Raw genomic sequence first — 12962 nt, 5'->3', positions numbered from 1 at the left:
GATTATACGAGTTACACTGTGACCCTGTCCTGTCTTGAACTCTGACCTTTTGGTGCCGGGTCAACATCTGATGTCGTTTTAGGAAGAAGAGGTCTTTAAGCTGACTCTTAGACAGCTGGTGTTTCTCATGTAACTGTTGTTTTTCTAACTCCCATATTGCAGCTTCCCTACCTACAAGACACAAACAGATTACTTCATAAAGAACAGGTTTATAGTACTCAATTTAAGGCACCTCATTTAGAATATCAAAGATGAACGGTCAACATTTTACTTCATGACTTCAATTTTTGGCCATGCACAGTTAACATTAATTCAATTCTGTTAATAAAACATAATTTCCTCTATATCTTCAATTATACCATTCTGTTAGTCTTATGGCTACACAATATTAATTGTGATATGAAATTACAGAAACAATTAAAGCTTACTCCACTTATATTGAAATCGCTTATTTTGAAATTCCGCTTATTTTGAAATAAAAATAAATCCCTAGTTTTAGCCTCTCATATTCTTTGCATTAAAATAACAGTTATATTGAAATAGGCTATATTGAAATATCGCTTATATTGAAGCCACTGAGGTGATAATGAGTTGTTTTCATACCGGTTATACTGAAGTACTCCCTGGCGGCAGTCTTTACCGTTGGTGACAGTAATTATGCCTGACTGGCCGAATGATATACAAAGGTGTGAATTAATATACTGTTAGGTTTCACCTTGCGTCTTTTTACATTGCTTTTACAAAATAAAATTATTCACTGTTTAAATTAATTCTTTGTTTTTACGCATACGGACATATTTAAATAAAAAATTTTAATAAAGGAACCCCACAGAAAAAAACCCGAACTATGAGACTTAATAGGAACTAGTTATGGCTATTGATAACTCTAAATTCATAAAGCTAAGAATATTCTGGATTAACTCGAGTAAACTTACGATAATATACAAGCAGTGTTCAGCAGTATATTGAATGATTTAAGTCTCTTTGATTTATTATAAAATGCAAAAGAATGTGATGTCATGTTTTTAAAATGATGTTGAAGATTGTCTTTTCAATGCAACAAAAAGAAATAATGTTATGTAAAAGACTAAAATTCCATGTAATCTTGTCATTGTTTTTGATAAACGATGACCGAATTAATTTGTACGGGTTCTTTATTTAATTAGGTTGAACTTTGAAAAAGGGTAGATTTCACATTTTATTTCAATTAAAAAATTTTAATTATATGCAGTAAACCGATATATTGAAATAATTTGCCATGGTCCCCTGAATTTCAATATATCCACTGGATTCTACTGAGAGCAAAGAAACACTTGGAAAATGCTAAAAATTGCATTGCTGTAGACCAGTACAATAATTTTAAAAAATTTTTTCAGCATATTTCTCTTCATAACACCGTCTACATGTGTGTTTTTGCATGGCTTTACAATTTTGTGGTCTTTACTGAATAGGATGCACTGCTTTCTTTGTTACTGATATTTAACCCTGCCCAGAGCTTTACCCCTCAGTAGTTGCTGCTTCTGCTGTAGGAACTGACTCTCCAGTAGAGCTACCTTCTGTCTGTGTACCTCTGCTAACTGTTTCATGTGCTTCTCCTGTCTCTCTGCTTGGTTCTCCAAAAACACACGCTCCTAAAAATCAAAATTCAATTCCATTAAAACTTTTTATATAGAAAAACATTAAAACTAAAAAACTTACTGACTTTAATGTGGGAAAAAATTGTTTAAAAGCTTGCATGGGATGCAGAATCTAGCATCTGCCATGTGAAATATACATTGAATCACACATAAAATCAGTTAAAACAACCTCAGTTTTTCTTTATTATTAAGTATCAAAAAAATTCATTCAATGCTAAAAAATTTTTCCCTTTTTTAATTTAACAATCATCATTTAAAGATGGAGTACACACAAAACAATTAAAAATTCTTCTCTTGTGTAATGTATAAATTAATTCTGCTGAATTTAGAGAATTCTTGTGTGATATATAAAAATATTATTGGGTACATAAACCACACAAATATAGATGTTTCATATAAATCCAGAGATTGTATAAACTCTGACAAGTCTTGCTGATTATGTATCTTATCTGCCAGCTGGCAAGGACAGAATAACAAATAATGGTATATGTTTGTTTGGCTGGTAAGTAATTTACACACTTGGCAGGGATGTGGTGCTAGAACCTTGGTGTGACATCACTCCCTTAAATCTGATCAATACTATAGGCCTCTTACAAAATACAGGAGTCGATGTATTAATTCTTTCTACTTAAGCCCTTTCTCCTCTCAAATAACAGGTCTCATCAATTTAGAAAATTAAAAATAAAGAAATTTTTTCTCTTGTTTAGCTGTATTTCATTCCTGTTCATTGTTTCATAAAAAGCTGAAAAATGGATCATCTTCACATTTCAAACTTCGCACATACTTAGGCAATATAGTTGACAGATTCAGCGTTCTAAGAAATCTGTAAATGACTAATCAATAAGATCAACTCTGCCAAATTAGACTTCTCACTGCCAACCACCAAGGCTAATAGCCTAATAAGTACTCGTACTCTACCATATAACTCAGACCTTATGATGCTTTAAAGCCGGACATTTTGAGCCATTCTAATGTCAGCATCCAAATATATTCTCCAATAATTACATTCCAAATTAAATAGGAACATCATCCCTCTTATTAATTAAGGGACAACTCTATTTCATGTTTGATTCATTGAACTTACTAGAAGCTGACCCATCAAAAATGAGAACTTCACACTTCTTCATATTCATTAATTGTTGAAGTTTAAAACATAAATATTTGTTGGGAATATAATAATTTATTTGAGATAACTTGATCTATGGGAATTGATTGTAACCTTTTCTTGAAGCTCTATTTCTTTTTGGTCCTTGCGTTTCTTCATGGCATCCTTCCTATTGTCTTTTGGCATGAGATCTAGTTCTTGTCTCAAAAGTTTTAGTTCTTGTTTCTGTTGCTCTTTGAACAATTTGTATTCTTTTTCCTACAAAAAAATCAGGTAAATATTTATATTAACATTTATAACAAAAGAATATAAATATAGATGTATACACAAACTGTTCCACATACAAAGGCAAATCTAGGCCGATAGAAAAATGGAATATACAGCTTATCTATGAAAATAAAGGATGTTATCTCTTTACAAGAATTGAAATGACCAGGAGCAAAAAGAAAGATCTTTTAAATTTTACATTTATCTATAAAAATTTAGAAAATATTTCAAAAAGAAATTGAATGACAGTAACTGCACATTTTTTGTGACCAAAAAAAACCTGCATGCAAAACATGAGTTTATAGTCAACCTTGCATGATCAAGTTATTCAACAATTTCCAATATCAATTTCAAGCACACTGTTCAACATCATATTAATGTACTGGTTAGTGCTTATCAAACATATATTTAGTTTTCTATGCCTTACGCCCTGCATAATGTTTGATGTGAAATGAAAATGAATCAATGTCAATATCTAAGAAATTCTAACAGCTAGCTAGCTGATATAACGTATACAAACCTGGTCCATTTTAAGGCGCTTGGCTGCATTCTTCATGTCAGCTGCTTGGTTCTGTTCGGCCTTTTCTACCTGTTGTTTCTGAGTTTTATTAAGGGTTTCCATATCCTGATCATAATTCTTCACCAAAGTCTGCAAAGGAAACAACCCTTCCCAGTCAATGCACAAAAATCCTCATGCAATGCTATCTCATGAATTCCAATGAGTGACAATGAAAATGAAGAATATTTCCTAGCAAAATGCATCTTCAACCCAATAATTTTTCAAAAGAACTAAAATGAAGACTTTAAAGTGATTTGCCATACCAGCAATGTATTTAATGCATAATTTTACCTAAAAACCCAATTTTTCGCAAGATCCCTCATCAAATCAACAGCTTACAAGAATAACCCAAATGATGCAGATGTCAATATACAGATTTCAAGGTGCTTATAACAATATATTTTAATTTCATCTAACATTAACGTTACCGTACCTGCATATCGAGTTCGAATTTCCGTTCCTGATCCTCGCGAGCACATTGGGACTTGTACATGAGATCCTGGTATTGCTTGTTCTCCTGTTTCTGAAGCACCTTAAGTTCCCGCAAATCATTCTTCCTATTCAACAAAACAAAATGGATCGGCATTAGTCAATACTGCAAATGCAATACTTCCATGATATATCCTTACATGCAAGCAGGTGCTCTTCATTTTCCATCAGGTGACATTTTCCCGAGAGATTTCATCTGTTGTTTACTTCTATAAGAACCATAAAATTACTCGATCTTTGGATATTCATTGTTCTAAATATAATCACTCATTATGCAATATCTTTAAGACTCTCAAAAGAGGTATATCTTCAAAAGTTCCAGCAAAACAATGGTCTTATCCTGTTATAAATTTTAGATTTACAAGGGGGAGGTAAATGCAAAATTGACAACATGATAACTATTATCATGTTGTAGATTTCGCATTTACCTCCCCCTAGTAAATTCAAAATTTACACATGGTGGTTATCAAAATCTGTAGAGGTTCCAATAAGCCAATCATTATACATGTATATAAATTATCATTTGTATAATCATACCTTCTATTACACCTGTTTTTCTGAGAAGTGATGCTTCCATGAATCTTAGATAGACACAACTTGCACAATAATTCATTTTTGGGTTTAAGAACAGACAACAAATCTTCATACATATTTCTCAAAAAATATCATTCACAACATAGACAAAGAAACAGCTGAGGGGGGAATAAATCTTTTATATCTGGACTTATTTCTATATATAACTGATCAGACTGCATGTCAACAAGTTAATTTATTCATCAATAAATGTCAACACTAGCAAAAATGTCTATAAAACCCCTTTACATCCGTCCTTGGGTGCCCTACATTTTTTATCAGATTATAGATCTGGGATTAATTATCAGGGGATTAACCACAAACTGGGCAGATAATGGGGAGCCACCAATCAGATACTAATCTAGCCCTGCAACTGTAAAACACTAACAGATAGAACCACAGGATGCACTCTCCAACAATTAATAGCTGGCTAATTAATGCATAACACCTCTACAAATCAACAAAGATCATCAACGACAAATCTGTCCTTCCAGGCAAATATCTCCACACTTCACTGGGAACATATGACACAACCTAAAGAGCCTACAGCATGGGCAACTGGAAAATACCACTGCATGTAGATAAAGTGTAAGAAAGAAAAGATAATATTTAAATACATTTTTTTTGGTCTTCTTCACAATTTAAATTTTGGAAATTCAATTACTATGCTTTAATGCTTTGAGACAATTAACAATATTTCATGCAAATCTGGAAATGTTGGAGTTTTGATTATATGCTCAGACTACTCATTTCTTTAACAATCACTCAATTAACTCTTTCAACACTGAGTAACTTTTATCAAGCAACCCCCAGTACACTGAGTAACTTAAGCCTTCATTAGAAAATTCATCTACCGTCAGAAAAAATACAATAACTTCTTTATTAATTAAAATATTTTAATAAAAGACATATCATTATGAAATTTGTATGGATTTAAGATTATTTAACAAGACAAAAGCGCCGATACAAAATAATATTTTGTATTTTAAATGATCTTATGTAATATTTTGATAAATTTGCTGCTATGAAGTTTCAAAAACTTTCTTTTTCTTTTACAATCACATATGTTCTTAATCGTTTAATAGAGAAATTATTCACCAAGATATGCAATATGTCATTATTCATTGAAAAAATAAAAAAAATAAATAAATAAAAACATGGTGTTCTTAATATTGAGAGATCCAAACATGGTCAATAAGTTTACTTTCACAACAATGTTTATTACGCATATCTTTAATGTATATGAACGTTTATAAAGATATTTTTCTTTTCAATGTTTACCGCCATTTTGCTAGTTTTCTTGTTTCTTTAAAAATTCGTCTATTTTTCGTTTTTTCCCCGTGATTTTTGCCATGTGGTCCGCCATTTTTGTTACAGGATGTTTATATCAATTTACCCATAATTCATAGCGAAGATTTTGCGCAGAGAATACTTTCTATTTCTAAGAATAAACATGTTACTTTCAGTTTTGTGTCTGAAACCTCCACAACGGTCTACCGTGTTGAAAGGAGAAATTTTATCAGACCGTTGTGGAGGTCTACAGTGTTGAAAGGGTTAAGGCATTATTTTCCTCCACAGCAGCACAAAGTGCCTTAAAAATATTAAATTGATCCAAGCAATAAGTTTATTTTCTTTAAGTAAAAGCATTTATTTTCTTTCTGGTGGAGGGATATCATAAAAAAAACATGGTTAATAGCAGAGAGGTCTTTGGCATCTAGCCTGAGCTTTGGTTCTTTCACACAGAATTTCAATAACGAAGCCTGGTTGATGAAGTAATTGACACCTTACGCTTTCGCCAAAAACTAATTAGCTGCACTTTATCAACTCCCTCCAATAAGTAATTAGCCAGCTCTATTTTTGAAAATTATTTTCAGGCTTTTTTTTTATTAAATGAGGAATTTGGGTGCTAAATTATTAACTTTATGGCACACAAAATTCTTCTATTTTTTTTTTTAAATAAAAATTTTCTTTGTAAATGCTGACTCATTTCAAGAAAATGTAAACAATACTCAATTTCTGTCAATTTCAATTCTCTTCAAAGACAGAGTTTATTAAACTGGGTACAAAAAGCATCATCAGTCTTAAATTCTTGCTTAATGAAAAGTGTCTGGCATATTTTTGATATAAGATACCCCATCAATCAACACAATCCTAGTACATTAATTACTCATATTTCAGTCCTCTTTGTCATCATTTATTAATTACAATGATGTTACAATTGTTAATTCACAAAAATGAATTAATTGCTACCTTTGAGAGGCAATTGCAGCACAAAAAAAAAATTTACAAGATACTGCATGCCAATACCAGTAAATACTGCATACCCAGTGAATACTTAATTTTAATTATCTCAAAATTACAACAACCATGAACATGATGAAAATTATAATCACACTATGACAATCACTTTATGACAAAACCTTGGCTTGCGAGAAACAATAACCTCATGAAATTGTCTTTGCAACAAAATAAGCTATCTCTTATATAGCATCCATAAAGTTTTTCTGTCTTAATTAAGGCTCATTTCAAGACAAAATGACCAATGTCTTCATTCATTTATTGTATCTTTGTCACATTTCCTTTCCAGGTTCTAGCCTGCTGTTCTAATGACAGGATTTTTGTACAGAATCAATTCAATTTACTGCTCAGCTGCATTTCTAATTGTCACATTGACAAGGAAAACAACACCACAAATTTTTTCTCGACTTTCAGTAATTAATTTTTAAAGATTTTTTTTGAATTTTCATTACATAAAATACCTTGATCAAGGTATTTTATACATATTACATCCTTTTCACTAGATAAAGCTATATAACTTTTTTTTCCATCAAGCTATATACCATAAAGTTCAATTTTGATAATGCAATAAACAAACTCCTACACTTCCCTTGTGGATACCAGCATATAAATTTCCTTGGGGTCATGAATCATTATGTCACAAATAAAAACACAGATTGTACATTTCTGGAATTTACAGATCCAGGATATGTGTTGTAGTTTTCAATGATGTCTGGGTAAACAACAAAAGACATCAAAACATGTTTGTTTCCTGACTGGAATACAGATTCCTCAACAACATTTGTTCATATTAAAAATAAAGGATGTTTGAAAATCCTATAAAGGAAAACAAAGCTTTTACTTTCCATCAACCTAATGTTTTTTTTATATTAATTGAGCTGAAAACACTCATTTACTGAGTCAAGGATGGACCTTTTTTCATAAAAACTAAATTCAACTTAATAACCTAAATGAATAGAGAAATATCTTATATCAGAATCCATCTGATGGACCTAGATGAACCACTAATTCATACAAAAGAATATGGTATTCATTTAGTTGATTTTAAGGATTAATTTCATCTATCGACGTCTTTCTATTCATTAGTCATCTTTTGTATGTCTCACTTGTAAGTCTCGAGTCTATATATTCCTGCATTGTAATCCAAGCTTTTCTGTTGATGAAGGGGAGGGGGGCAGTTTCTTGAGATAAACTAGAAAAGATCTAAGGGTTAAAAATGCTTTACACTCTGTGAGATAATATGTACCCATCCTTATACATTGTACATGTCACTTTACCCCTCAGCAAAATATGGTCAGAAAAAGCATGACTATCACAGTTCAACTGTCCTACGACGGGTATACACAAATAAAATAAGTAAAAGGAGACACTCATAGTGGTCTCAGAAACTTAAAGGGTGGAAAAAAATATAGTAATGCAATACAGTTTATTAACTGCATTTTGACTACCCCTAAAAAGTTATGCAGCTTTTCAAAAACAGTAAGTTTTTTTTTCTTCATCATAAGGGGTGCAAGAAATAATCCTGAGTGTTTAATGAACATTTAACCTACCTGGTCATGTACATGTGACAGTAAGCATCCAGAATAAAAGTCACTTTGGGTGACACATTTTTCTTTTCAGGTGAATCAGGATTCTCCTGAGAAGACTTGAATTTCTGCACTGCCAATGCATTTTCCAAGTATGAAATGACTTTTGTAACCTCATCCTCGGACACTGCAAACGTGTAAAACTGGTCATGGTCTGGATTGTCCTTCCAAAGCTCAGCGCCCACCAGGATGGGGATCTGGCGGAGGGTGTTATCCTTCACAATAGAGGAGGTGGTGCCAGAACTCAGCCCACTACAGCCCGAGTCTGAGGAAGTTGAGACAGAATTTCTTCGCAAAGCTTGAAGACTTCGGTGATGAAATACTAAGTTCCCACCATCTGAATTTTCACATGTACTCACACTTGCATTAGAACATGCTGACGAAGCACTTTCACCTAATTTTGGCCCCTCGTATAATGCCTCTAGATTCACTCTTGGAGTTTTGCCTCTTGAAACTTCTGACACTGTATTGTAGTGCATGAAAGAGGGTTTCTTTTTCTCTTGTCTTCTGGCCATTTTCTGCCATGGTAAGCTGTTTCCTCCCTGTAGACTCTCACAATCTGAGGGACAACTGTGCAAGTCCACATTGTAGTGGGGCCGGTTCAAAAACCTCTGCCATGTTAGTCCACTCCCGGAGTGCAGACTGGACACACACGACGGACTCTGTGATATTGTGTCCTCTTCCTGATACCTCCGCTGTATCAGCTGCTGCCAGGATAATCCGTGGAAATCCAGAGACGGCAGGGTAGCAGACTCCTCCTGACAATTGTCATAGAGTTCCAAGGAAGATCCGGAAAATCCAGATTCCATGACGCCAGAGTAACAAAAATCACAGGTCACTAGAATTATTATCCCGCAAGTGCTGGATGAATCACATTCTGCTTATAAATGATCGAACATTCTCTCTTGCTGCATCAAAGCCCAATATCATCATGATATTTTACACAATGAGGTAATTTTGGTGAGAGCAACAGCCAAAGATGCATTATGTCTGTGGCTATCACACTTGGCCAAAATGAAACAATGCATATGTTGTAGGGTTCCCAGCATGTGTTACCTTCCTAGCAGTCTTATGTTTTGTTACTGCTTCTAATACATATCTTCATTACATGGTGATAAATGTACTGATGCACTGGGTTCAAAAACTACAACTTGCCTACTGGCATTTGTCTTAAGATCTCCTTAGACAAAAGTCAATACCAATTAAGATTCACACGACTGTGCAGTCTCAACAAATCAACCTTCCAAATAAAATTAATTTGTTTTTAAAGCATTACACAAGAATTTACGAAAACTGATCTCCAATCCGTAGAAAGCGTTAAAAATCGACTGTAGTGCAGACATCATAACTAAACGCTTCCAATCCCATTTCTACTAAAAAAAAAATAATCAATGAACAGTAAGTACTGACTGGAGTTTGAGTGACAGGTAATACAGCTGTAGTCCAGCTAAAGGAATCGGCAGCCAATCACAGAGAGGCAGACTTCCATGGGTAGCCGGTCGTCAACACTCCCCATAGACTGAGGTCTCCCTCCTTTTGTTTACTGGCGCACTTGTCATATCTCTACATGCATATCAATGATCCTCGGTATGAATTATTCAGCTAATCTATCACTTGGTCAGCTAAATACTCCTAAGTCACTCAGTGTTTTCAAACGCCCGATCAAGTGTGACAGATATACGTTCTAGTCTATTCTCGTACCTAACATTAGTAATTTTTTCCAGTCCAAAAAAAAAAAGCCGCACCAACAAATTTTCTTTACCTTACAGGTAAATTATTGATGAATATACACTCGATCTTGTTGATACATCACTTAAGACGATCTGCCAAGCTTGCTGTGAAACAAAAGTTGAAATGACATAAACATTAGCTACAGATAGCACCCAATCCAAGTCATCAATAAACAATTTGCCTTCATAACCACCAAAGAGGCTGATAAAAAAGCTCCGTCTTCCCCTCTTGCTCCTACAGTGCTTTTCTGCGTTATACTCCTCTCCACAATAAACCACATTATATGCCATAATGAGTGCACTTTTCACACAGATAAACCTCCCCTCAAAACACTGGAACAGTACCCAGATAAAACAATTCCATCATACCATTTGCATTAACTTTTCTACATTCATGGGAATTAGGCTCATTAAATCATTTATCCTATCTCTCCACTACATCAGATATGCAACCGCTCTAATTACCATTTAATTAAGCTTAGCACTAACAAGTATTCAACCTAAAAACCGAAAATGATTATTTTCCCCCCACTTGACACAAAATGCAAGCCAAAGGATCAAAGTTTTTCCTCTCTTTTCTTTTTTCTTATTTTCATAAGGCTTCTGACTTTTTATGAATATATTTCTTCCTCCTACATCTTCATTAATGCAAACGTAGGATTGATTCAGTAATACAATCAGTTGTATATGTAAGATGAGCATCATCTAAAGTCAAACCAGTGACAAGAGAAAATAATCATACAGCAATGACAGACGAATGTTCCCGGTGGATTCTAAGGACATTGACCACAACATGGGGTCATTCTTCATTTCTCCAAGAAAAACCACAGATAATGATTTCTTCAGATTCCAAATTTTTGCAACAAAAAGTGAACAATTCTATTGAACATGTCAAGAATATGAAGAATTCTTTTTCTTTGCAGTCAACCTGCAAAATAGACAGTTTTACCCTTTGCATCTGCATATTGATTTAATGTCCTGATGAGTCACAAGCTAATCGAAGCTATAAACGCTACTGTCTCAGTGGGTATATTGGCTAAAAACACTTTTTTGTTTGTGTTTTTTTTTCAGCTTGATAAAAATCTTTCCCTAAACATTGATCATGATGTGGGACACATTTGCATATTGAAATTTTTTTTTTAAATTAGCTAATATTTAGCATGACCAAAATTTTATGCACAGTGTGAACATGCTAAAAAAACTCTTTTTTTTCCCTTGCCCATTACTGAATTTTTTCTCTTTCTCCAAAAAACACTATTAAATACTAGAAGCAGAAGTAAACATCTGATTCATTCATTCTGTAGATAACTGATGGCACCATATTGTTTTCCTCAATGTGTGGCTTTTTCCAATCTCTTCAGACTATTATACCAGGTAACTGTTGATAACAGCTTCCTCCAGATCAGCTGATCCCCCAGCCTTGATCTACCTGATGGTTATAAGACATAGGTATGCCAGGGATGCCTGGTCGGCCCAGGTGATGCTTACATTAACATGAACAATGACATGTACAGATGGGGGAGTCGATTTAACTGTACAAATGACAGATGTGTAGAGGGGATCAAAAACAACTTAGAAAATACCACAGGAGTCAAATGCATGCTTCCCTATTACACTATTATCATAGAGTATTCAACTCTAAATCAGTGTTGTTGCTATTTTTTCAATTACATTTGTGTATGAGCCTATGTAATATAAAAAAGTTATAAAATGTATTTAGTATATTGTAATTTTGCAATTTTAAAATGCCTTGAGTTGTAACATTTGTGAAAAAATACATTTTATGGAGGACATAAATTCATGGGTCCCTTCATACCATGAAAACCATGAAAATTAACCCCCCACGAAAATTAGTGATTTCACAGTATCTAAATTAACCTACATCACAAATTTTTGTCTTAATGGTTAAATTTTAAAAGTGGGTGACCTTTTAACTAAACCAGGTCATCATACACCCAGTCTGTCTGTAATGGGTGGGGGGAAAAAATAATGGATCGTCCACGACTTTATGATTTTTTTCTCATTTGCCAGGAAACAATTATCTTTCATAATATGAGGTGTTAACAACAAAAGTAGTCTACACAATAAACATTTCCCCTTTGTATGACGGAGCACAAAGGGACCAAAGGCAATGTGACCTATCGCGAAGCTTTGAGTATGATATATTTGACTTTCGTAGTCATCGAAATTGCAGTGTTTGCAAATATGCAGATTTTTGTGCAGAGGGCTCTGCAGATTCGTGCAGACAGATCAATAACAATATTTCTCTGAAAATACAAGACAGCAATGCAAAACGAGTATTTACAAAACGATTAGGGAAACGTTTCCAAGTGTTCTTCAAATGAAAGCTAAAAAGTTGGCAAATATTCTGCTCTCCAAAAGATGATCTTTTTCCATGGATACCCAAATTTCTGCCTAATATGTTAATTTATAAATCTTTGATGTCTAATATGATGAATTTGATTACTTCCACAGATTTCGTTCTCAGATTGCCTGAGAGAGAATTATTTTCAGGACAATGCCCTTAGCTAGTTTAGCTTATAATACTTCTATTTCCTACCATATGTAAAACCACGGACATAAGAAAGCGTCATTGTAGATTCAAATTCTGACAAAGGAACAGCTGTCATTTCCAAGAAACCAAAAGGAAGCTTTATATATCCTCAGTTAATATCATACTATGGCAAGATTTCCTAGAGACAATACTACTATTCATCT

General features: G+C 33.7%; 1 protein-coding gene across 2 annotated transcripts in view; it reads right to left on the bottom strand.

The window, feature by feature from the left end:
- The window catches only part of LOC134250463 (STE20-like serine/threonine-protein kinase), a 40566-nt gene that overhangs the window by 7297 nt on the left and 20307 nt on the right, over window positions 1-12962 (bottom strand). For both annotated transcript variants that reach the window (XM_062732824.1, XM_062732825.1), the window contains 5 exons: window positions 4002-4125; window positions 3530-3658; window positions 2857-3000; window positions 1502-1631; window positions 47-171 (listed from right to left, as the gene is read on the bottom strand). In XM_062732824.1, coding sequence (XP_062588808.1) covers window positions 47-171; window positions 1502-1631; window positions 2857-3000; window positions 3530-3658; window positions 4002-4125 — 652 coding nt within the window. The remainder of the gene's footprint in view (window positions 1-46; window positions 172-1501; window positions 1632-2856; window positions 3001-3529; window positions 3659-4001; window positions 4126-12962) is intronic.

The sequence above is a fragment of the Saccostrea cucullata genome, unplaced genomic scaffold, assembly GCF_032062105.1.
Source record: "Saccostrea cucullata isolate Sc308-1 unplaced genomic scaffold, CSIRO_AGI_Scuc_v1 ctg57, whole genome shotgun sequence".
Taxonomy (NCBI): Eukaryota; Metazoa; Mollusca; class Bivalvia; order Ostreida; family Ostreidae; genus Saccostrea; species Saccostrea cuccullata.
The sequence above is the reverse complement of the archived record's forward strand: the minus strand, read 5'-3'. Positions and strand labels throughout refer to the sequence as shown.